This window comes from Maniola jurtina, chromosome 24, assembly GCF_905333055.1.
Source record: "Maniola jurtina chromosome 24, ilManJurt1.1, whole genome shotgun sequence".
In the NCBI taxonomy this organism is placed as follows: domain Eukaryota; kingdom Metazoa; phylum Arthropoda; class Insecta; order Lepidoptera; family Nymphalidae; genus Maniola; species Maniola jurtina.
In genome coordinates, this window is record NC_060052.1 from 5049144 (window position 1) to 5076420 (window position 27277).

At 36.3% G+C, this 27277-nt stretch overlaps 1 protein-coding gene across 4 annotated transcripts; it reads left to right on the forward strand.

The window, feature by feature from the left end:
• The first annotated feature begins 349 nt into the window (after positions 1 to 349).
• Positions 350 to 24960, forward strand: LOC123877678 (casein kinase I-like). 4 transcript variants are annotated; one of them, XM_045924527.1, is made up of 9 exons: positions 350 to 841; positions 11753 to 11859; positions 15358 to 15479; positions 17170 to 17364; positions 17985 to 18084; positions 18370 to 18472; positions 19111 to 19197; positions 20737 to 20916; positions 22068 to 22692. In XM_045924527.1, the coding sequence occupies exons 1-9, from the start codon at positions 710 to 712 to the stop codon at positions 22158 to 22160; spliced, it is 1119 nt and encodes a 372-aa protein (XP_045780483.1). In that variant the 5' UTR covers positions 350 to 709; the 3' UTR covers positions 22161 to 22692. The 4 variants fall into 4 exon arrangements, with proteins under 4 accessions (XP_045780483.1, XP_045780486.1, XP_045780485.1 ...); XM_045924530.1 differs by lacking the exon at positions 22068 to 22692 and adding an exon at positions 24119 to 24960 and having other exon boundaries at positions 352 to 841; XM_045924529.1 differs by lacking the exon at positions 350 to 841 and adding an exon at positions 5315 to 5565.
• The last annotated feature ends 2317 nt before the right edge of the window (positions 24961 to 27277 follow it).

A 27277-nucleotide genomic window follows, 5' to 3' on the forward strand; every position in this document is an offset into this window, starting at 1 on the left:
ATGTTTAAAAAATCTGCTTGGACCTTGAACGAAATTGGGCCAGGCGGCAGGCCTCTTTGTTCAACAGTTTCCTCAAAAAATAAAACATTCATTTCTGCATCGGCCGCAATTTTATTACTTTGGACGGTTTTGCACAAAGATATAGTAGTTGTAAAGTTTTGCCATTACAATAATTAAACCTGTGATACAAATGGATTCAAATCAACATTGTGTGTGCCTGTGCCTGTTGGTCTGTGGCATTTACACAGAATTAAAAACTTCCTGGTATGGTCTGTGAACTGCAGAACTTGACAGTTTTCACCTGCCTTCACAATCTGTGTCTGTAAGAAAAATTAAAAATAAAACAACACTTGTCTATGGCGTACAAATGAAAAGCAAATTCTTTTGAGAAAATTGGAACGCACCGAGGGCGGAGGCCATTGTTTCGAGTCACATCATTTTATTTCTTTCCATTCGACAAACCTTATAAATTTCATTCAATTTTAGAAATAGTTAGAAGTGTTTGCGTATCAATAGTTATTTTAGTTGCAGAGCATTTGGAGTGTTTTGTTTTAAATCAAGGGACGAACATCTGTGTGTACGTGCCAAGTGTCTATATTCTTCACCGAATACATTATAATGGTCCTTGGTTCCATTCGAGAGTAGCTCCGTATAAGTGATACTACAGCTGTACTTGTAATTTGAGGAAAGAACTACGCAGTCCAACAAGATGTCATCGTTCCAGCAGATACTGGCTTTTCGAAAAGAGATTCTTGTCGCGGAGAAATACAGGATCATACGTAGGATCGGAGGTGGTTCGTTTGGTGACATCTATCTCGGCATTAACATCGTCAATGGCGAGGTAAGTGATTACTTTTCGTTTATAGACATAATTTACGACATTTACTCTAACGTCGTAAACCCCAGGATCTAAAGATGAGTCAGATTTTTCGTGCGTATTTTGACCATAAATTGCGCATTTGTTGGATTCGCCTGATTTAAAGTCCATATTTCATTTTAGAACCGAATACCTTTGATGTTATTTGATAAATACTGAAATTGTTTAAGTACCACTCACAAAAATTTTGAGCAAAATCGTTATAGTATAAGCATAATAATATAACCTAATAAAATCAACAAGATAAACACTAACATCATGAGGATCTATAAATTGTACATTAGTATTCATAATGTCAATCCAAAGTAGGCAAGTAATTATTATTAAACTATGGTAAAATCGAGAAAGTGGGCTGGTTGGCTTAGTTGTGAAAGCATAAATCAAGGATTGCATCAGAATCAATGGTGATTGAATTTTACTGGGATGGGTGTCAACTATGTACTTACAACCAAAACCATAGATCCTATAAATTTTATAGCTGTTATTACCTACTAATGAACTGAGAAATGGTATTTGTTTTCATGACTCAATAATCTGTAATTAATTACTAGAGATTCAAAAGTTACTTTAGAATTTATAGCAGTTTTTATCATAAACCTGTACATATGCCTACTACCTATCCTGATATTGTGATTAATTCTGTTGTAAGTGGGTACACAATCTCAAAACTAAACTAAAATGATAAATTTACTCAAACATATCGTCAGTGAAGTTCTAACAGTGTGTAAATTAAAAAACTCTACAGGAGAGTAATAAAACTGTATAAAATATTCATAAGCAACCCTTGATGTATAATATTTTTGTGATGATATGATGTATCAGTTATTGACGAAGTAAAAGACATTATGATTCTGATTGGTGGAATGAATCATGAATTTTGGCAGGTAGGTAGGTCTTATAGCACAAGTACAGGAATAAATCTGAAAACTGCGAATTTGTAGTTACATCATTAAAAAAAAATTAAAATGTGTTTCAATTTTCAAAGTTAGATAACTGTAACAAGTGGGATATCATATGAAAGGGCTTTACCTGTACATTCTAAAACAGATTTTTATTTATTTTTATGCATAATAGTTAATGAATATATTCTAATAACAAGTGTAAATTAAAAATTTGTAACACCCCCGACGATCCAAAGTATCTGAGTTTTCCAAAACATCATTTTCAAATAAATAATTATGTATTTAGCTGACAGCTTGACATTTGTCTATTGACATAATATTATGAACCTAACGGTTATCTAACCTTCTTTTCTACAAGAAAACTAGAAAAGAGCTGATAACTCTTAAACGGCTGAACCAATTTTTTAGATTATAGATAAGAACACTCTCGATCAAGCCACCTTTCAAACAAAAAAAACTAAATTAAAATCGGTTCATTCGTTTAGGCGCTACGATGCCACAGACAGATACACAGATACACAGACACACAGATACACAGATACACACGTCAAACTTATAACACCCCTCTTTTTGGGTCGGGGGTTAAAAAGGTAAATATGAGGTCATTTAGAATCTATTGAAGTAGTGTTAAGGTTTTTCCTATTGAAAGATGTGCAGAAGCAGATTACAGACAACAGAACGGGATAAGGTATGTTTTTATATACTTTTTACCTATACTAGATGATGTCAGTGACTTTGTCCATGTGGAAATAGGTTTATTAAAAATCCTACGAAATATGAACGTTTTAATGTTCCAAAATAAAATGCCCGATTTCCACCTAAGTGGAGCAAAGAGGAGATGTGTTCAATCAACCTATCAGATTCTTCAGATTCCTTGCCGCTCTGCTTAGATGGAAATGGGGTATATGTGTTAATTAAGGATATAAGTCATCTTCATTTCAAATCAGTTCAGTCATTGTGTTGTGAAGGAGTAACAAACATCCAAACTTTCACATTAATAAGATATAAATGATTACTAGCTTATGCCCTTGAATTCATCCTCATGGACTACATGAATTTCAGACACCTATTTTACCTCCTTGGGGTTAAATTTTTATAAATCCTTTCTTAGCGATTGTATACATTATAATAGTTATCTTCATGCCTTTCAGATCTGTCCAGTACCTTGAGCTGTGTGTTGATAGGTCAGCTAATCAGTCAGTCACCTTTAGATTTTATATATATTTAGATGGTAAACCCAAAATGTTGCCTCTTTAAATCTTACAACCATCCCAACCGCGATATTAGGATCTCATAGTTAGCTAAATGGATTCACCAAAACAATTTTCAACTAATATAGAGCTGTGCTTTGTTAGTCTGAAGAACTGGTTTTATTGTACAAGGCATACCTACAAGACAATAAGTTTGCACCCTCTATTTCAAAAGAGCCAGCTAGGTTTATAAATAACAAACTCATCAGAAATATTGATTTTCCCCACACCTCTGCCTCAAGGCTCAACCCCCTGGTATTGTATACTAAGTAAATTATGTATGTATGTATAGCATAAACCAAGCAAACAGCACAACAGTATAATATAAACACCGGCTAAGTGTGAGTCAGACTCGCACACCAAGGGTTCCGTACTCGGGTATTTTTCAGACATTTTGCATGATAAATCAAAAACTATTATGCTTAAAAATACATAAAAATAGAATTACTTAGAATATACAAGTAAAACCCTTTCATATGATACCGCACTTGGTATAGTTTCTTACTTTGAAAATTAAAACACATCTTATTTTATTATCTGTGATGTAACCACAAATTCACGATTTTCAGATTTATTCCTTTACTTGTGCTATAAGACCTACCTACCTGCCCATGTAGGTCAACGGGAAGTTCCCTATAGGTTTCTTGACAGACACGACGGACAGACAGACATACAGACAACAAAGTGATCCTATAAGGGTTCTGTTTTCCTTTTGAAGTACGGAACCCTAAAAAGCACACTCAAGGAAGGTATTTTCCGATACCTACATGCAAATTCGCCGCGGCGACAGCGTGGGTAAATAGTAACGTCACGTCAGTACTGACGTAATTTTGTCCTCCGGCCTCGAAACCATATCCATACTTCCATACCTACTTACTATCATAAATACTAACATTATAAAGGTGAAAGTGTGTCTGTCTGTCAGCTTTTCACTGCCCAATAGTTTAACCGATTTTGATGAAAGGTACAGAGTTTGCATACAGGACCATAGGCTTTATCCCGGAAAAGCAAAGAATTGCTATGGGATTCTTAAAGGTCCATCTGTTTAACCGATTTATATGAAATTTATTTCAGAGAAAATTGACATAGGAAACTTTTTATGCAATATTAACTAATTAAAATTCAAGAGTTCTCACGGACCTTTTAAAAACTTAATCCACGGACGAAGTTGCGTGCAGGAAATACTGAATCCAAAATAAAAGTGCGAGCGAAGCGCGCATGAAATTTTTGATATAATATTCATAAAAAAATGCAAGAACTATGCAAAATAATTTCTCTTTACCTGAGATTTCGGGGGGGTTGGAACCCCAAACCCTCCCCCCAGCTGCGGCCATTCTTTGTATAATTAATGTAGGTCGTGTCCAAATGACTGAAATAAAGGTAGCGCGGCGCAACGACAACTTTTCTAACGCGACTTTTAGAAGTTTTAAGCACCTATAATGATATTAATTAATAATATTCGCAGCTGCGCACCCGCAGTTGCGCGTCTCTTGTATTGAAATTCGCAAATCATACAGGCGTATACGTGCGATCAGTGTGAGGTGACGTGCGGTGCGAACGATGCTGTTTGTTTAAACCTAAACCTGGAAGGAGAAAATTATTAAGTATGGTTAATATTCTCTAAAAGACACCGGGCAAGTGCGAGTCCGACTCTTGCACTGAGGGTTCGTGAGGGTAATCCGTACTAGAGAAAAAGTAAAACGGTGAGGATTCACACAAATCCATGTTTGTCGGATTGTTCCCATTACTTGTAGTACCTACCGGTCTGCCAAATTTCATGATTAATGGTTAACGGGATGTACCCTCTAGGTTTCTTGACAGACAGACAGACAACGAAGTGATCCTATAACGGAGGAGGTACGGAACCCTAACAAGTGTCAAGTACGAGTCAGAACGCAGAAAACGCCTAAGGTAGGAACTAGGGTTCCGTAGCAAGCTAATAGCTAAAACTTAACGGTCATTAGGATTTTGAATATTTCTTAAAGCCGATTTTTTCAAGAACTTGGAAAATCTAATATAATTCTATTTTTAACCACGTGATTGTAGAATATACTTATTGCTCAAAATGTTTTATTAATTACCATCATTAGCTCAGTAGAAGTAGTACCTGTAACGCGAAACTTACCGAAGTTGCAGGCCTACACCAACACCAAGTTGATAGTGTACACGCAACCTTATTTCCATTCAACGAAAACAGACTCCGGATGCGGAACGTCCAACTTCCATAGATATTACACGGTCTATTGTATTTTTATCTACGCAGTTATTATATTATTCTTTATCTGTGGTTGGCGTATTTTTGTAAAATGTAGCCGAAGATTTTATTAATTTTCGTTCGTGTGTGCATTTTTGTATGAATTTTCGTGAGTTTTGAATTGAATTTGACTGGCAGTGCATAAATTTAACAATCATGTCGACCTTTCGGCTCTCCCGAAAGGTGGAATTATTGATTACGGGCAAATACAAGATCGTGAGAAAAATCGGAGGCGGCTCGTTCGGTGACATATATTTGGCGATCAATATAGCTTGCGGCGAGGTAAAATACACTTCCTAATTACCTACATGTTTATATTTATTTCAAGGACATTCAGAATTACGGAAAGATATTTTGTTTACAGAGACAGTTCACACATTAGATAATGATGCATTTCACTTAATATGTAGATTTTACGGATGTGTTATCTAGAACACGGGTTTGCTTGCTATATTTGCAATGTATTTTCGTTAAATAGAGGCCTCCTTTATTATGAAAATATCTAAAACCTTATACTATAAAAAATACATCACAATATTAGCGTTTTAAGAAAATTAGTATTACAAAAGACAGCTTCACTGAGGTATAAGATACTATACCTAAGATTCTGTCCCTCTGTTGGACAAAGGTTGGCAATCGTTTGCTATTTTTATTTAGCTTTTATGTATGAGTATAGATTTAGGCTTTTAAAAGTCCTGTAGTATAGTACAATTTGTATTCTTGGCATAAAAAAAATAGCTTAGGCCCTAGATCATTTCATAGTCCAGCTACCCATAAAAATCTGGTAAAATCCATCAGCCATTTTAAAGCTCCTAATAAAGGCTTAATAGACAAAAGTTTCAATTTAGTGTTATTAATTTGTCTAAGTACTTACCTAATTTAACAGGCAGTTAGCTATTGCTAAGTTACAGATGGTCACTAATGTACAGGTAATGTAGATTTTAATACTTACATATTATTTGATGTTATGAAAAATAATTTGTGAACACAGACAGTTCGCAAATTGTTCATCCGATCAAGTTGAAACTGTAATTTGTTATCAATATTTGCATGAAGATTTTCAACATAGTACCATCAGTATGCTGTAGTGATAGACAAGTTGTGTTGCAATGCATATAGGGTGTCAGCTAGTCTCTTATAAATAAGATATTTTTTTGCAAAAAGTGCTTATAGTTATCTTTGATAGGTATAATAATCAACCTGTTTAGCTGTTAGTTATTGCATTGTGTGTATTCGCAAGTCACACATGTTCTACAGTAAGATTGTATTATGTGACTATAAGACTTGATAATGTGGCAGACAGTCGCAAGGCGAAACCTGGAGGACTGTGCAATGTGCATGTTAGCCCCCCATAGTTAACACTTAAAACAGATATCAAGGAAGACAGTTACAATATGGTTTGGTGCTTATTCTGTCATAAAAACCCAAAATTGACATGTCAAAAAGAGTGCTATCCTCATTTTCATATTCAATTACTCTTTAGAAATAGCATTTTTTTTTCATTACTTTACAAAAATCCGATCTCAGGGAATCATAAGTGTATCATCAATCATGAGTGTGATAGAAATTATTTAATTCCCTTTAACTGTGCCTATTTTGACTGAACAAAAATCTTTAATCTGTTGATGCTTGTATACAACCAAACTAGCAGCATGGTAAACTAAATTCTCTTCAATTTAGAGGAAACAGATATTCATATAGAATGATGTAAAAAGAGCCATATCTAGAGTATAATCATCTTTATGTCGCAATTGTATTAGGATCAGTTCAATCAACTATGTATAAGTATTTTATTCATTAATTTTGAGAGCTTTTTAACATCCTTAAAAAAGCTACAAATTCCTAAGTATAATATGTTCACAGTCAATGCTTTTTTTACATGTAAATAAGGCCGAACAGAACAATCAGGTTCTAAAACAAATGCTGAGTAAGCCAGACTTAGAATGATTATATTTGTAGTACTGAAAATGGGTAAGTTTAGAAACATTTAGATAACATTTTAATCAGGTCATATAAGGGATTTGGTGATCAGATTTGATAACCTTCAGACCCTATAGTTAGCAAGTTATAAAATGTTGCTACTGTTGTCTTTCTAAAGTAATTCATTCTCACTGCAAAAAAAATTCATACCTACTCTACCCAGTTTTTACTGACCCCACTGTATTGATTTATCTGTATTGATGTAAATTGTAAACATGACGTAACAGTGTTCGTTCATTCATATAGGCAGACTTAATTTATAATAAGTGTACAAGGTACAGAAAATAAAAAATTTATTTGTATTTTGGGTGTAACTTCAACCGTTTACACAATAGGTCCATGCTTACACATTGACAAAGTACATAAAATGTCGTCCAATGTAAAATTCGTATCGGATCCAATATCGGATCGATGGAGTAATAGAAACGCTCGTAAAACGTTATATTCTCCAGGATTAAAATTTAAAATTTTATTTGTAAAAATGTTAATTAAGCGTTTTTGTAGATTAAAACCATGCTATTAGTATCTTTTTGTGTAATTTCATAATTTTTTAAAGCTACTATACAATGGTAGGATTTTGAATTTAAATAGTAGTAATCGGCGCGTCGCACTAGGCATCACCGCCATTGTGACGTCACTGAGGAGAAGCTGACGAAGGCCACTTCGTATTTTAAAATGATTTTACGTAGTTTTACGTAGCATTACTGTGAAGTGTAGTGTTTTAAAATAAGTGTAAACACAAAATTATGAAAGTGTCGTGTTCGTTACACTCAGTGCAATGGTCAACATTTAGCTTTAGTGACAGCAAGTGATGAAGGCAAAAGAAAATGGCTTCCTTCGAGCGCATGTTAGCAAGGAAACAAAATATATATCTAAATGAGACTTATAAACTCGTCCGCAAAATAGGCGGTGGAAGTTTCGGCGATATCTATTTAGCTGTGACACATAACTTGCAGGTGAATACATACGATTCCAATTTACAAAAACTATGATGTTGAGAGACGATCTCGCCAGTGTTACTGGGTATTTTTTTGTCTAAAATGGCGTTCACTGTGCATTCGATATTGTATTCACGAGATTTCTTGTCTTCAGAGTCAACTTGAACAGTAATATAACGTTTTCATACAGTATTTCTCAAAAATAAGAGTTGGCTTTACGTAATTTAATAATCCGAATCGCAGTCCTAGACCCTTTGTGTTTTACGCTTCTTCCAACACCATTACTTGATTTAGCTGTAGATATTTCGTGATGAATCTTTTCTGACAAGTTTTAATAAGTCAATATCATACTATAGATAAAGTAGATAAGAATAATATGAGTTCACCAATTAAAAGTATTTGTACTATATTGTGTGTTGTCTAAGTAATTAAAATAAAGCCACTTTGCATTTGTGATCAGTGACTAATTGTTGATCTATTTATTTTAAATGAATGCAAAAAGGTCTCCCCAAGTCACTAAGTTATGTTGTAGGCTCCAGTCCATCAATTGCCCACTTGTGGGACATTGATACACTTACTTTTAATTTGTAATAAGCATCAAACCTATAATTAGGTTAAGTTTAAAATACCCAGTATATCTTGGCCTAACATTTTGGGTAGATAATGAACATCAGTATGAAACAATGTCCTTATTTTTGGTTGAATGTGTTGGCCCTGTACGTCTAGGGATAATTAGAATTTAATCAAAACTAATATTTCTATGGTAGTTTCTCCCACTAGGAGTCCTGTGTGTAAGATATGCTCCCTTTGCACAAAAGTTTTGATTTTAACCAATAACAAAATTACTACAAGTACAATAATTGTTGTCATTGGCTGAATTTATTGTATTCTTGCTGCAACTGTCATTTAAGCCAATTAAACAAGTGTCAGTTGTGATTATCATACTGTAGGACTCAAGCTATACATAGGCCTCATGTAATAATATAGACCTTACAATTATTATAAATGTTATAACTTATTAGTTCTGATTTAGAAAACTCTTGGCTGATTTTTATTTTCCACAAATAAGAGAATGAAATGGGCATCCAGCGGGCTTTATTTTGATCCATAGAGTGCCATACATTTTATTTTCAAAGTTGCCACCTTGCACAGGGCGCTTGCTATATTAAGTCTTACAATGTTGCCAGTAACTTATTGATAGATTACCTAAGTAGATTACAGATAGATTGAATATAGAAAAGGGTTGTTACATATACAGTAATAGAATTAAATATCTAGGACATATTGTGCCATTTCAAATTACTTTGTTATTTGATATTTATTTACCTTCTATATGTCAAAACTGTCCAGACATTGCTTACATAGCTCATGTTATCATAAGTACATAAACATAAAGTTATTACATTATTATTATATAAAGAGGACCAGAGCATCTTAGTTGTTGATATAATAACATCATGGACCTTTGATATAACTTGGTAAAACAGGGTAACTAGCATATTTTATTTGTTTTTTAACTACTGGTGATTCTTTTAACTAATACAAGACCAATAAAGCTCCATTTTCCTAGGGCCAATACATTGGCATCAAAACACTAGGAAACCTGAGCTTTAGTGGCTGTTTATTGTAATTTATGTTGATCCAATATAATTAAAATTACTTTCCTTCTTAGGCATCCAGTAAGATTTACATTCTTGTACTATTAGTAACATTACTCACAGAAAACATTGTGAAAATAAAGCATCCATAGTGATGTGACACAAATTACAAAAATCTTATTGACTACTAGAGGATGCCCGCGACTTTGTCTGTGTGGATTTAGGTTTTTATAGATCCTGTGGGAACTGTTTCATTTTCCGGGATGAAATGCCTATGTCAATTACAGGGATGAAGGGCTACCTCAATACCAAATTTCATACAAATTGGTTAAGCGGATTGGTTTTAGGAATCCCGTGGGAATGCTTTGATTTTCTGGGATAAAAAGTAGCCTATGTCCGTCCCCTGGATATAAGCTAACCCTGTACCGAATTTCCTTAGAATCAGTTAAACTGTTGTGCCGTGAAATGGTAGCAGACAGACTGACAGATACACTTTCGCATTTATAATATTAGTAAGCATGGATGGATAATGTTTAATTGACATAAGTGGCAGGCTTATTTTATAGAGCCTGGCTGTTCAGTGTGGGAATACATCAAATAATCTGGCACCGTTTTATACAGGCATGACTTGTACTAGTTAATTAAGGTAAATTAGCTATAAGTTTACTGTAACATATATTATACTAGGGGATGCCCGTGGCTTCGCCCGCGTGGATTTGGATTTTTTTTTAAATCCCGTGGGAACTCTTTGATTTTTCGGGATAAAATTTCATTAAAATCGGCTCAGCGGTTGGGCCGTGAAAACGTAGCAGACAGACAGACAGACACACTTTCGCATTTATAATATTAGTATGGATGTATTTAAAAGGAAAACTATTTAAATAATCTATTACCTATTATTATATGCAAGACGGCAGAATGTGAATGTCTCTACAAGAGTCTAGCAGTGCTGTCTTATTGCTTGATGATTATTATCCTATTAAAAGGTCTTGCGTCCATCAATCTCACTCTGCATAGCTACTGGCTCTGTTATCTTACATTGAGTGAAGTCAGTGGAAGTATCAAGCTAGCTAGGCTAGTTAGCACTTTACTCATCATCAGCTACTCTTTGCGGCTCACTGCTGAGCATGGGTCTCTTAGAATTGAGCAGGGTTTGGCCATACTCTACCACACTTTGAGAATATTATGGAGAACTCACAGGCATGCAGGTTTCCTCACTATGTTTTTCTCCACTGTTAAAGCAAGTGATACTTAATTGCTTAAAATGCACAAAATTGTGTGCTTGAGGTTGTATCCCAGACACTCTTGAGTAGGAGGTGATCTCTTTAAAGACCTAAATAGGATATTGTATAATATATAGCACTACATGGTGCCAGTGACTTCATCCGCATAGATTGAGGTTTTTTAAAAATCCCATGGGAACTCTCCAATTTTCCAGGATAAAAAGTTGCCTACATTAATTTCCAGGACACAGATTACCTTTGTAACAAATTTCATATAGATCAGTTTAACAGATGGGGCCTTTAAGAATCCCATGGGAACTCTTTGATTTTCCGGGATAAAAAGGAGATTATGTCAGTCCCCGGGATGTAAGCGAACTCTGACCAAATTTCATCAAAATCGGTTAGACTGTTGGACGGTGAAAAGCTAGCAGACAGACACCCTGTACACACTGACACCACATTATTATGGATTTAAATATGGTTAAAATTCTGGACTGCCAGTACTTAAATGTTGTACAGAAGCAGAACTTACTTTGCAGATTCCAGTAGCCCAAGTCCAATCCGCATTGGTTTAGCGGATTATAGCAAATTAAGTTGTTCGTTCTTTGCTGGTACTTATTTATTTATTTATTTATTTATTTCATTGCTGTCATGTACTAATAACTATATAACTTAAAGCTAGATAAGTATAGTTACATTACTTAGCTTAACATAATTTTGTTTGTTGCAGGAGGTAGCTGTAAAGGTAGAATCTATAAAAGCGCGGCATCCGCAGCTTCTCTATGAGAGCAGAGTGTATAAAATGCTCCAAGGGGGCATCGGAATACCACACATAAGGTAAGTCACTTCTTAGAGTTCTGTACCCGAAGGCTGTTAACGGGACCCTATTACTTAGTCTCCGTCTGTTCGTCCGTCTATCTGTCAGGAGGCTGTATCTCGTGAACTGTATGTAATAGGTAGAGTTGAAATTTTCACTGACTATAACAAATAATATAAATTTAAAAAGTTTGTAATCTTGTAAGATGGTATTGAACACTTCCAATGGACCAATTTTTTCTGTTTGATACTAGCTGTGCTAGTGTCTGTAACATTGTAAAAATAGTTGCCAGCAGAAGCCGCCAGGTACACTAGGTATCTTCAACATGAAGGCATGACTGGAGAATGAGAACTGTTGCCCACCATTACATCACTACACCACTTGTGGAATTGATGTTTTTTTCATATTTTTTTATTTGTTGGCATTAATTTTGTCATTCCAACAATTTCTTGATCATATTACGGGTCCAGTATCATTATAGGAGTATCTGTCCTCAGGAAAAAGACTTGATCAGGTAGTAAATACAATATCTTACCTGCGAGAGCATAGCATTCAGCTGTCATGGTTTATTTTTTCGAAACTCAACCGATTTTGACCATAGACCTTCACAGAGATAGTGTCTGTTTAGATGATACTTATTATAGAACAGAAAGTATCACACTTCACACTTCACATCACACTTCACACTATCACACTTCACACTAATATTATAAAGGCGAAAGTTTGTATGTGTATGTTTGTTACTCCTTCACGCAACAACTACTGGACGGATTTGGCTGAAATTCGGAATGGAGATAGATAATATCCTGGATTAACACATAGGCTACTTTTTATCCCGGAAAACCAAAAAGTTCTCACGGGATTTCGAAAAACCTAAATCCACGCGGACGAAGTCGCGGGCGTCAGCTAGTAAGTAATGGTTTAAAAAAGCTTAATTCCGATGTGCACGATGTTGGTTTTTTAAAGGATAAACAGTTTTCGGCTTTCGTTGTTGCGCCTACATCGATTACATTGCCCATTCTTTTCTTTCGTACTTTTGATTAGTAGGTACAATGTTCGTTAGGCCACGCCTTGTTTTCAAACGTAAATTAAAATTGCTAAAGACAAGTAACAATATAAAGACATTGGATCTTTAAATAATAAAACAAAGCCCCTAAAATCCTTCATTGTAAGAGATTTTCACAACCATATTATGTAAATCGCCGAGTGGCCTTAGTACACATTTAGCAAGTGTTTCAAGGTCATTTCTAATTAGCTACGCCTGCATTAGCTTTATCCGAATATTATTATGGATCTATCAAAAATTCACGTCGTCTAATGACTAAATTGTCCTATTCTACACCATCTTGTCCTTGAAGTTGACCAAATCTGGCACAAATGACAAAGTTGAGGTGAGCGCAATCCAATTATATTAGTGACTAGCTGACGCCCGCAGCTTCGCCCGCGTGGATTGGTCAGATCCCCTGCAGCATCAGGATTGAGGAGTTGGACTCCAAATTTTTTTATGAAACAATGTCGCAAAGTTCCTCTTATCGATTAAAAAAGAAATGACGTAAATCGGTTCAGAAATCTCGGAGATTTCGGTGTACATAGGTACAAAAACACAACTCCCTTTTTGAAAGTCGGTTAAAAAAGTAGCCTATGTTACTCCCTGGTCAATTCTCTACTTGTCTGTGAAAATCCCGTCAAAATCGGTTCAGCCGTTCCCAAGATTAGCCTTTTCAAACAGACAGACAGACAGACAGACAGACAGACAGACAGACAGACAAAAATTTTAAAAACGTGATTCAGTTAAGGTTTCGTTCAAATAACCCTATGAGCTTAATATGAGGTAGTTATTTCGAAATTACAGACAGACACTCCAATTTTATTTATTAGTATAGATATAGTATAGATACAAGCAACATTTTATTATTTTAGTAAATTGTGTAAAAGCCTTGATAGCTCAACGGTCAAGGATAAGACTGAAATCGGAAAGGTCGGACGGTTCCAAAATCTAAGCCCAACCATTGCACATTGACGAACCTATTAGCAAAAGCCTAAGGCCGACCGCACTTTGGATGCGTTCTCGTACGAATTTGACTCGTGCGAACAAATCGAAGAACGTACGAACACATACGAACAATTGCGACTTTCCAAGTATAGGTACTATGGGAACGCGCAGACTGGGTGCGAGTGAGTCGTAGTTAGTTGCGAGTGGAAAGATGAATATTAGACATGTTTAATGTAGCTAATATTTTTAAGGAAGTGTCAAAACGACCGGAAGTGTAGCCTATTGAAATAGTTATTTTAGCAACAACTATCAGAAGTCAGTCTTTAGAAACACATTTCAATTTTTCATACATAACCATTATTAAAATTTACACATACATGAAAACTTATGTCTCAGTATAGTGTAAAGCAGACTGAGTTTCGGACTAGGATTAGCCAATAACGTTAAAGGTCTGCGCAGTTGATGGATTATTGTCCGCAGCGGACAAAAATTGATCATTACATCATTATCATTGATACAGTTACATTGCCACAATCTCAATCACCTCCGATTGATCGATGCTCGCTCACTATTGGTTACAATGCATTGTTGCAACAAGATTACCATAAATTCAGCCAATCAAAACAATAGAGATTGTAATTATGATTAGTGCAGTTTTTCCGCAATCGATCAGCGGTATCGCATAACGCATCCTATGGACTGCGAAAAACCGTAGTAAAAGACGAAGGACTATGTCTTCCGCAGACAATAGTCCCTCGTGTGCGCAAGCCCTAATGGTTTAATTGCTGATGCTGCATCTACGAAGCACTAGGAATCATCTTTTATTATGACAATAATTCATCTCTTATTGCTGATGCACATGCGTTCACGGTTGATCAGTCGCTGTGCGTGTTCACGTGTATTCCCGAGCGTGGGTGCGGTAGGGGGTGCGGCAAGTTTTGTATTGAGGCGCGCACCATATGTACGTGAGATTACCGCTAGATCTAACGCTAGCCCATACACTCTCTCGCTATTGCCTAAAATACATTGTTGCAGCAAAAATACCATAAATAAAGTCGAGCACCGCAACTGCCTGAAACTAAAAGTGTAACGAACGCAATCACTTCTGATTGCGTTCGTTACACTGGATGTAGCTTTTGCGTTTCTACCAGACCTTATCCTATCCTTTTTATGTGACGACTTGTTTTTTTTAAAGCTTTATTTTTTCCACACACTTATACCTACAATTTTTTTTACAATATTTTAACCATCTTTGGCGTGCGACCCCCTTCGGATATTAGCCTCTTCCATCTTTTTCCAGGCCTCTGTCAATTGCGATTTCCATCCACTTTTTTCCTGCCATGTCGATGATATCGTCCTTCCATTTTTTTCTCTGCCCTCCTACTCTCCTTTTGCCTGTTGAGCCCTGCCATTTTGTTGACAAATAATGTTCTACCCATTTCCACTTTTGTTCCAGGGCATACTGAAGAGCATCTATTATCTTAGTTTTCTATATGGCTTGTATAACATAGCGATTTTGTTGCAGATGGTATGGCTACGAAAAGGACCACAACATCCTCGTGATGGACCTGCTGGGTCCATCGCTGGAGGACCTGTTCAACTTCTGCTCGCGCCAATTCACCATCAAGACTGTGCTCATGCTTGCAGGTCTGTGAACTCCAATTATAATATAATTCCCTGCGTTTATTTCGTCACAATTATATGGGTTTTCCCACTTATTCCAGTAGAGCAAAGAATTTTATGTAGAACATTGAAATTTGATCGTGCTGTCAAAATTACCTTCCTATAATGCGTTCGAAATGAGATCTCATGCGCCATTTTAACTTTGTGTCAATGGTCATGTCAAAAGTACGATTTTAGTCCTTATTTTGAAGGTGAACCGTACTTTTGACATAACAATTGACACATTGAGTTAAAATGGCGATTGAGTTCTCATTTTGTAAGGACTACGCGATATTATACTATAAAGACATACAACAGTCTTTCCGTTTGCTAGAGCAAAAACAGCTTTAGCATACCGAAATAATCACATGTTATGAGACAAAATGTTGAATTATGGGCACAGATTCTAATAACTTACAAATCTGTAAAATGCTTTTTTGTCACTTGGTTTTATTGTAGACTTTGATGTTTTTATGGTGTCAATAGGATTGAAGTAATATTTCTACAGCAAAGCAAAGGTATATTGAGAAACAAAGTTACGAGAACTTTAGAGCCACAAGGCAGCGGGCGAAGGCTCACGTTTCCTATGCCGCCGTTTGTGTCGAAATTGAATTTTATGCTTCATTGCGGTAAACGTAAACCGAAGATATTTAAAATATATAGGATGCCTCTGTTAGGGGTGAACTAGAGTGAGGGAACTCAGTTTGATCCTAAATTAACGATATGTCAAATATTAGGCTATAGGTGATAAAATCAAGCAAAAATAGGCGATTCAGCTTACCGTCAAATCTCAGATTAACGAAGTTCCTATCTATATCTATGCGTCAAATGTAGGAACACTGGATGTCTGCCAGAGACGTCGAAGCCTCGACGTTTTGTTACAAGTCCCCTTAGGCCTCATTTACACGAGTGCTTTTTTGACGTCCGTTAAAAAGACGTCCAAATAGAACAAATATATTCGCAAGTATCACACGTAAAAAAGCCTTGACGTGTGAACATATACTTGGGAATACATTTGTTCTATTTTACGCTTTTTTAACGGACACTTTTTTGACGGACGTTATATAGAAGGTCTCGTGTAAATGAGGCCTAACTGTCTTGAACTGTGAACTGCTAATTCAGATGTACAATACATATCTGAATTGACAAGTCTAAATGTCATCATTCATCATGTTTCAATCATCACCATTATCTCAACCCATTGTCGGCCCATTTCTTGCAGAATGAGAGGGGTGTAGGCTATAGTTCACTACAATCTTTTAAGGCGTAGTAATCATACTCACGAAATATTCGAACTTGTATACTAGTGTATACTGATGGCATGGAATACAGGTTCGTGAAGAATTTACGCATGATTTGCTCTTTCTCACCTTTTGATGCAAATACATCACACTAATATTGTGTGTGTGTATGTTTGTTACTCCTTCACGCAAAAACTACTGGACGGATTTGGCTGAAATTTGGAATGGAGATAGATAATATCCTGGATTAGCACATAGGCTACTTTTTATCCCGGAAAATCAAAGAGTTCCCACGGGATTTCGAAAAACCTAAATCCACGCGGGCGAAGTCGCGGGCATCGGCTAGTAGAATATAAACCATGAAAGATATTTTTTTTTCTAATATGTGATTTTATCGGTTTATGATTCCCTTATTGAGAATACCGTGAACGCAGATCAAATGATGGGGCGCGTGGAGTTCATCCACTGCAAGTGCTTCATCCACCGGGACATCAAGCCGGACAACTTCCTCATGGGCATCGGCCGCCACTGCAACAAGCTCTACATGATCGACTTCGGCCTCGCCAAGAAGTTCCGCGACATCCGCACGCGCGCGCACATCAGCTACCGCGAGGACAAGAACCTGACCGGTGAGTTTATCTTCGCGAGATGATTCGTGCTCGGACGGACGGACAGACAGACAGACTGACAACAAAGTGATCCTATAAGGGTTCCGGTTTTCCTTTTGAGGTACGGAACCCTGAAAAGGAACCCTTATAGGACCACTTTGTTGTCTTTTTGTCTGCCAAAAAAACCTATAGGGTACTTCCCATTGACCTAGAATCATGAAAGGTAGGTAGGTGTTATAGCACAAGTATCGGAATAAATCCGAAAACACTGAATTTGTGGTTGCATCACAAAAAAAATTGAAATGTGTTCACGAAAAAATTCAAATTCAATTCAAAATGTTTTTATTCAATTAAACTTTTACAAGTGCTTTTGAATCGTCAAAATACTACCACTGGTTCGGAATGCCGTTCCTACCGAGAAGAACCAGCAAGAAACTCGGCGGTTGCTCTTTTCAAGTACACATTTAATTTACAATAATATGCGATTATTATTGTATATGCCAATTAATTTACTAAATCACATATAGATGGCGCTATTGTAATTAACTTGCAGTGTTGCGCATAAAAATGTTAAAATATCTTGTGATGGTACGGAACCCTCCGTATGCGAGTCCGACTTGACCGATTTTTTTTTCTCCCAGGCACTGCCCGCTACGCGTCGATCAACGCGCACCTCGGCATCGAGCAGTCTCGGCGAGATGACATGGAATCACTCGGCTACGTACTTATGTATTTCAATAGGTATGTATGTATTACAAGCTTTTGAAAGTATGAGGATTTTCAGAAATGGCTGACGTGAGATGGTATTACTGAGATGTCAGGTCCAGGCACCAATCGAGCTTAAAAGCCATTTGACGTACATGTATGTATTATGTACAAATCAAAAAGAATAAAAATAATTTTGTTCCAAACTTTTGCCAGACATATAGCACTGGTTATTGTATACAGACTGTATTTTTTGTTGTACATTAATATGTATTTGGTATTAAATTGTAATGAAATGCTTACTTTGTTTTATATTTGCAGAGGATCGCTGCCATGGCAAGGACTGAAAGCGATCACTAAGAAGCAAAAGTATGAACGAATTAGCGAGAAAAAGATGTCCACTCCAGTTGAAGTGCTTTGCAAGGTAAATGTTTTATAACAAAAAAAAAATTATTAAAACTGGTAAGTCCTGCCTCTAGTGAGGTCATATACGGTCTATTATACTATCGTCATCGCGAAGTTTTATACATTATGGAAGGCGCATATTTTGTTTCCTTATCGGCACCTCTTGAAAGAAATCAAATCTAGGTACTCGCAATTGGGTAAAACAAGCACGAATTTTTTTTGGTCCTTAGCCCTCAATGGCTGTGAGGACCCTCCGGCCGGTGCCCCGTAACATTTGCGCGTCTCGCCACCTTTTTTCACTGCTTACGAGCTTTTTGTCTGGTGGGAGCCTTCGGCCGTGGCTAGTTACCACCCTACCGGCAAAGCCGTGCCGCCAAGCGATTTAGCGTTTCGGTACAATGCTGTGTAGATACCAAAGGATGTATGGGTTTAATGAAAACTACCATACCCCTTCCGGGTTAGCCCGCTTCCATCTTAAGACTGCATTAACACTTATCACCAGGTGAGATTGCAGTCCAGGGCTATAGTCCCAATTGAACATGACGCAAAAATACATTATAAAGTGTCTTTAGAGATGAGGACTATTAATATAAAGGGGTGTCTTATTTCCTATATTGTTTAGTTGTTCATAGAAATAAATTTATTGTTCTATTGCAGGGATTCCCGGCTGAGTTTGCGATGTACCTAAATTACTGCCGTGGTCTTAGCTTCGACGAACCTCCAGATTACATGTATCTCAGACAGGTGAGTGATAGAGAGAAAGGCACAGCAGAACGCTCGTCAGACTGTCCATTCATAGTCAGTCTAAACTGGGTCAACTTGGAGATTATGTCTATATAGATTATGTTCATAGTCTCCCAGCTGGCCCAGTCCGGTCTGGTCAATCAACCAGGAAGTAAATACTAGAAAATCAAGTAAAATAAGAAGATGCTACGTTTGTGTGTCAGGGAGTAAATGGCACGGTGACATTTTTGCGGCAAAAATTTGCACAATTATACATTACTAGCTGATGCCCGCAGCTACGCCCGCGTGAATTTAGAATGCATGTATTATACATATAAACCTTCCTCTTGAATCGCTCTATCTATTAAAAAAAATTGCATCAAAATCTGTTATGTAGTTTTAAAGATCTAAGCATATATAGGGACAGACAGACAGGGAAGCGACTTTGTTTTATACTATGTAGTGACATTGCACAGACGTCTCTAAAATCAAAGAACTGAAAATAAATGAAGGGGTTTGTCGCTTGTAACAGAATCCTCAAGTTCTTTAGGCACATATGAGTTGATTACATATTTACTCATATTTTACGATAGATTTAAGTTATAATTTTAATATATAATATGTAATTGTTTATTGTCCCAAATAAATAAAATAAAATGAAGAGTAATTCCATCAAGCACCATGTGGTTGGCACTTTAAGAGCGGAAACCAGTCCAGAGAGAAGAAGGAAAGATGTGGTTGGCACAAGGCCAAGTGGAGGGCACACATCCATGTGGTTGTTTTCTTAATTTCTCCATCTGTGATCTATGCATTAATTTTGATCTATATTTTAATTCCATTGCATTAAATATTTATTTATTTATTTATTTATTTATTAGGACACCAGAAAATTATAATATTAATACATTCTTAAATCTATATACACACACACACATTATTAAATATATAACTTATTAATTAGGTGTCACAACTTGTGCCAAAAGAAATAAAAAATAATTATTATTAAACAATAAAAAAGTTTACAATATACAAAATTTATGCCTTAAAATAAAGAAAATAAAAATACTAACTAGTTATTAATGAACAAATGGTGAAAATTGACTACAAGTAATGTGTAATAGTATGTAATATGAACCGATTTATGTCCTTAACAATTCTATGATATTAACTCGCACTGAGAGTATTACGACGACCTCCTGGGCGCAGTGGTAAGCTGTGGTCTTATTAGTGGGAGGTCCCAGTTTCGATTCCCAGCAGGGGCTGCACTTTTATAATTTCTAAATCAGTAGTCTGGTCAGCTTCGGCCGTGGCTAGTTACCACTCTACCGGCAAAGCCGTGCCGTCAAGCGATTTAGCGTTCCGGTATGATGCCGTGTAGAAACCAAAGGGTTTAGTAAAAAATAAAAAACTGCAATACCCCTTCCAGGCTAGCCTGCTTTATATAATAGACTGCATCATCACTTACCACTAGTTGAGATTGCAGTCAAGGGCTAACTTGTATCTGAATAAATAAATAAAATATGGAAGGGCTATTACTAATACGTGATTGTGGTATGCCAGTTGTTCCGCATCCTGTTCCGCACGATGAACTACCAGTACGACTACACGTTCGACTGGACGATCCTGCGCCAACGCAAGCAGCAGTCCATGGAGGCAGGCGCGGCGCCCGCGGACCGCCGTTCGCCGTCCGTGCAGCGCCGCGCCGCGCAGCAGCCGGCGCAGCCGCCGCCCAACAACGAGGTGACTATACCGCACCGTAACCGCACCGCACTACACTCGAGCCTCGACGACGGGAGCGAGCCGTAGACAAATGCATGGTGTCACCCTGAAAGCATATTGTCTCATGGCCCCGCTCCTGCCCCGCCCTTTGATGTCCTCGAGGTCTAGAGCTGAGATCTATACAGAGTGTACTTTGACTTTACTCAGCCTTAGGTCAGAGTTAATACAACACAGATTTATGTAGAGATATAAATCAGTCTCGTTTTAACTCGGTCTTAAGTCCCCCTGAGGCTGAGATCTAGTATAGAGTATACTTTGACTTTGCTCAGATTTAAAGCGTTGTTCAAATGAAAGTGTTGTATCGCCGATAAATCTATCTCGTTTTAATTGAAACTTAATTCTAAGCAAAGTCAAAGTATGCTCTATAGATCTCGGCTTATGAGCCATACACAGTCGGCTTCAAGCAGTTATAACTACAACCTTTTTAGTGTGTCCATTGACAAACGTTTTTTTTCTTTAAAAAAAGAATATTAGCCATGTTAAATGACTGATATTCCCCTTTCCTCTCCAACTAAGCGTCAGGCTTGTGCTAGGAGTAGGTACGACAATAGTGCAACGGGCGGGGTTTGAAGCGTCGACCTTTCGGTTTTCAGTCCACTCCTTCACCGGTTGAGCTATTGAGGCTTTAAAACAACGTTACAACGTAACATCGTTTAAACTTGGCTACTGTATTTAACACAGAAACTTTGACAATATAGAAAAAGTCTGCATGATATTTCCTGACAATAATAGTTTCAATAATCTAATTGGTCAAAGATACACATCTGCACTTTTCTTGCATAGACAGACAGCTTAAAAATGGGCATTTTACATGATAGGAAAATCATATACTTTGCTACTAACAATCATTTTTCCCATTTGTAATTATATACTTACCCAGTATACACCCATATTCAGAGTCATTGCTATGAAGTCTCAGTGTATCCAAATGCACTATAGGTTCCACCAATCAGATTATTGAAAATGAATGTGAGAGACTTCATTATTCTATGTATAATCTGATTGGTGAGACCTACACCATGCATCCGAATGCACTGTAGAGACTTCATAGTAATTGATTGTGACTATTGGTTCAATCCATTTCCTGAACTTTCCTTTCTCGAATCCCGTAGGTAAAGTCGGCCAACGCTACCGCCGACGCTGCCACAAGACAAGCAAAGGGACAGCAGTCCGCCAGTCAGTCGAAGCTTAAGACCCAAGCTTAGCAGCCCCGTTCAGTCCTGTCCTGTCCTTCATTTCATGACATATTTAAGAAAGTTTGGTAGTTAGAACATGAACTGTGTCTGCGTATTGCCCTATCCAAATAACAAAATGGCTTGTCTCATACTTTTTTAAATACACATCACTATGTATGTGTCACTCATTTAAAAACCACATAATTTTAAAATTAAAAAATGTGCCTAAACCTTGAAGTAAATTAAACAGTAAACATAATTTAGGATAGGGTTTATACTTGTATTTTTTGAATGGTGTGTGCATTTATGTAAATTTTTACTAATAAGATATAAAGCGACGAATTTACGAAAGTAATGTTTTATTTGATTGGTATTAAAAAATATGTTTAAACTAGTGGCTATTAGGTGTAAAGTCATTAAAAATTGCACAAATTATGAAAATGGACAAAGATGATATTTTCTTTAAAAGCAAATTGTATGAAGGTCACTTCTGTTAGCTAGATTATTGTGTAACTTTGTATATATTGAATAAATACTGAAACTAAATTAATGACTTTTAATATAAATATAATAATATTGCATCAATAGAGGCAGATAATCATACTTTGATAAATTTTCTTAATGTCCCTTTTTCCATATTGATTTAGACTTAAAAACCGCACGAGATTATATTTTTTCTCTCCAGAATAAAAGTAGCCTATGACCACAACTCTAAGGTGCAAGCTATTTCTCACCAAATGTCAAAATTGGTTAACTGGATGGATAATGAAAAACTAATACTGACAGACACTTTTGCATATATAGGTTAGTACCTTTATTTTTGTAAATTTTTAGATTTTCGATTTATTCTCTGAGGTAATTTCTATCTAAGTTGCTACTGTGAGTAGTTAGAAAATTTTGGCGCTCGACAGCTTCTTCCACCAGTGGGTGCATGGGGAATTCATATTTACCTTTACAAAACAAAACATGTGGTACTATTTTGGTTTTTATATTATAACTTTTAGTTTGCATTCATTATTTAGTCATGCCACTGTAAAAAATCTTGTCTCACGTGCTTCACATTAGAAGCTATAAGCTTAATACTACATAGATAGATAAATACCTAGCTATACTGTATCCAAGAAAAGCAGTTAGTATCCAATACAAATGAGTAAATGACAGAGCCAATAAACTCAGTGGGCGTTACCCATTTTGAGACAACCAATCAAACGAAACTATGTTTTCGATTTTTTTTTCTCGTCTGGCTTTACACAGATTAGCCAATGTCAGGTTTGTAGTTATTTACAAGTTAGGGAATCCAGAGGAAGAAAAAAAAAAGTTAGGGAAACTTATAAGTATGAACTTCGTCTGTGCCGGCGCTCGCCGAAACACGCGCGGCGCCTTCCTGGAGCGCTTCCCAGTCAGTTCCACCACCAAAAAGCACCAGTAAAACACAAAAACCGGCGACTTAACAAAAAAAAAAAACACCAAAAAGACACCGCACGCGCGTCTGCAAACTCCAACACAGACGAAGTTTTTTCGAATTGAACTTCGAATGTTTTAGGAAAACATTTTCGATTTGAATTGAATTTCGATTTTTTTTAATTAGTTGGTGACTCAAAATGGTTAACGCCCACGACGCCCACTGAGATTTTCACTTTATATGGAGTAATATATCCATTATTCATTACACAAACTAGAGTACCTAGTTGCCTTTACTGATTAGTATAAAATAAATGCTATTCTTTTCCTGCAAGGGACTATTTTAAAGAGGAAAGCAAAAATATTTTCCTCTGTTTCAAGTAGATTGATTAGCATGTTTTGTGTAATTAAAATAGAAACTATTAATTTTAAATCAGTAATAAATCAGTATAGTTTTGCTATGAAAGTTGACCCAGAGGTAAAATGGCGCGTGAGAAGTCATTTTTTACGCATTATATTTACCTGGGTATGTTATTTTTTCTAAATGTTGCCTTAAAAAAATTAAATGTTTTTTTATTATTTTCCAGTGAAAGAGACGTCGTTCGGCAGCCACGGGCGCACCGGCGAAGAAGCGAGCGCGATAACGTTGTGTGTGTGAGTGTGCGTGTGTAGAGTGGACACTGGTGCGAGTGTGTGTGCGTCGGACGCTCGTCCCCATCACCGCTGCCGACGTTGGCTCGTGACGTCACTTGACCGGATATATCCATCCGACGATTTCTAATGTCTAATTTAGTAGTTTAACGGGCCAGATTCAGAACCACTTCCTTTTTGGAAGCCGGCTTAAAATAGTATTTGCTGGGTATTTTAAAAGTTAAAAGTAATGGAATTAAAATAAAAGTGCAAACTGGTTCTCAAGGTTATATGAAGTCTTAACTCTTAATCCATACTGCGCCAGTGTGGTGGACCGTGGCTGTGCCATCTTAATTCTGGGAGGAAATTCGTGTTTAATAAGGCCGTGGCAATGGATGATGATGATGATGACAAGTGCAAACTAAAATCTACGGAACGGTGCGCGTCTGATCTCTCTCCGTTCGTGTCGGATTTCCATCCCATCGGCCTATGAGAGTAAAGGAAAGAGAGTGCATCTGTGTTTGTGAACTATGGCCGAATTCCAAGCGGAGCACAGTATTATTCTTTTTCCAAAAAAAACCATGCGGAAAAGGATAGCAATACTTAGTAGCTATCATTTTATTTTCAAGATTGCTTTTAAAACAATAAAAATCATGCCCACACCATTTGTATATGGTAATAAAGTTCATTACAGAAGGTTATGTCCAAAAGTGGATGTCCACGGCTGATGATATTGATGAAGGTTAAACAACCAAGTAGGGTCCGAATACTGTTGAAATTTTTTATTGGGTCCAGAAAAGAATGCGAAAAATTACACCGACGGTCTTTAGCCAGTTTATTGTAGTTTGGTTCACGTGAGGAACAGCAAATGCGAAAGTTTTAATCCTACCAAAGTGCATATTATCATGCAAAATGTGTAAAAGTTAAACTTTTTAATTCATTCATTCATAGATAAGTATTAAAAATATTTAGAGGTCCAAGATTCGACCGACCACGCCTGTTGCCGACCGCTGCTATAAAGTGAAAATTATGAAATAAACGTTATTGTTCGTCGGATGTTAACATTCGTGTCAGGTGATGAAATGAGCCAAAACTCTTCGCGGCGTCATCGTACGCGACATATTGTATAGACATTCTTTTTCTATTACAGAGGCCTTTTAAGTTAACGTCAGAGTAAAGCATTGCAGCCGTTTGGTCGCGCCTTTAAGTGTATAAAAAACTTCGGTAACTAACTTTTCTGAGTACTCATATTATATTATGTGGTTATATTACGTTCTGTAAAAGAATATAATTATTTATAATGCGTAAAAAATGACTTCCCACGCGCCATTTTAAGCTTATGTGTCAAATATTATGTCAAAAGTTCGATTTTATTCCTTATTTTAACCTGTCATGACAGTTGACCTATGGAGTTACAAGTATAAATTAAAAATTTATAACACCCCCGATAAGTGAACGTTACAGTAACTAGAACAGAGCTGATAACTTTCAAACGGCTGAACCGATTTTCTTGGATTATAGCTAAGAACACTCTCGATCAAGCCACCTTTCAAACAAAATAAAAAACTAAATTAAATCGGTTCATTAGTTTAGGAGCTACGATGCCACAAACAGATACACAAATACACACGTCAAACTTATAATACCCCTCTTTTTGGGTCGGGGGTTAAAAATGACGCGTGAGAAGTCATTTTGTATGGACTATATATATGTAATAGAATATTTTTCTTTGTATGATTAATCACAGAACAGAGGATTTTGTTTGGTGTGATTAAATCACAGTTTGGTTCTGTCGTTATGCATGCAAGAATTGATAGTAATAATATTATTTGGACATGTATAATTTTTTTTTTTTATATAAAGAAATATTGTAATATTACATACTAGTTAAACCACCCTGGTTTGAGACGGGGTTGCCTGCCTATTACATTAGACGAAATGAGAGTTATTATGTATTATAATTTATAAAACTTGAAAATTTTTCCTTCAGAATTATAATGAAACACTGATACTATTTTTTTTAATGGAAATTGAACCTGCTACTATATCAATAATAAATAATTCCTCCAATTGAAAATTTTCAAAATTTATTTAATGTACAGAAATCTTACAGTTACAGTTTTATTACATACAAGAATAGATTTAATTAATGCAGGATAACACATCTGGATATTATAATCACTGAATTTTAGTTGGTACTTCTCTCAATATTTACTTACTTAGTTGTCAATGTTAGTTTCTTCCTAATTAGCTAGTGTTAATGAATTTAATTAGTTATACGTTATACATAGTTTTCCTAGTGTGCACATTTGCTTATGAGTTATGAACGTCCCTAAAGTGTGCACATTTCTTTTATTGTGAAAATATAATATGAAGGTCTAATAAGCTCACTTTTGAGTTTCGTTTTAGTCAGTTTTAAAAAAATCAAATATTTGTACAACACTATTGGTTATAATGTACTAAAATTTACTGATTACTAATATAATAGGTTTCTCTGTATTGAAAAACGTAAAAATGTAAAAAAAAGATGAAAAATTATAGGTTAACGAAAAAATTTAATCCGTTCTTTTAGGACGGCTCGAACGCACCCGCCTTCATAGATGTAAGCTCCTTTGTTTTAACTATATTTTTAACGTTTGTGACAATCATACCTACTCTAATTGTAAATAGTTCGGTGCGCGCGAGTCGCCCTAAAGGAATATGGTACATGCATATGTATCGTATATTTTAAGTACTACAAGAAAAAAAAAATGTAAATATATGGAAGTGTTCATTTTAACTGTTATTTTTTTAAGAACACGCTAATTTCGGTTTGTCCTCTACGGCGAGTCGTGATTCTAGTCTATTGACATACTGCCCCTGCCGTCAGGATATTTTTATATTGAAATAAACTAGGTATAGCCATTATTAATGCTTCCATAGCAACTTCACAATTCACACGACTGTTATCACGAATCGCGGTACATATTATGGGATATAAAAGTGTATGTACGATTGAGAAGAGTGATTGAATGGGGACAAAAGCCACGTGTTTACCCATGGAACAATGACTGGAATATGTTATGGATCGTTACTTTTTTTTTACCTTGTGATAACATGGATCTCAATATTCCTCT

Bases quoted from the DNA above. Each gene is read 5' to 3' on its own strand.
- LOC123877678 (XM_045924527.1), top strand. From the start codon at position 710: ATGTCATCGTTCCAGCAGATACTGGCTTTTCGAAAAGAGATTCTTGTC. The intron at 17,365-17,984 runs GTGAGTTTATCT...TTTTTCTCCCAG, and splicing joins CGAGGACAAGAACCTGACCG to GCACTGCCCGCTACGCGTCG. The intron at 18,085-18,369 runs GTATGTATGTAT...TTATATTTGCAG, and splicing joins GTACTTATGTATTTCAATAG to AGGATCGCTGCCATGGCAAG.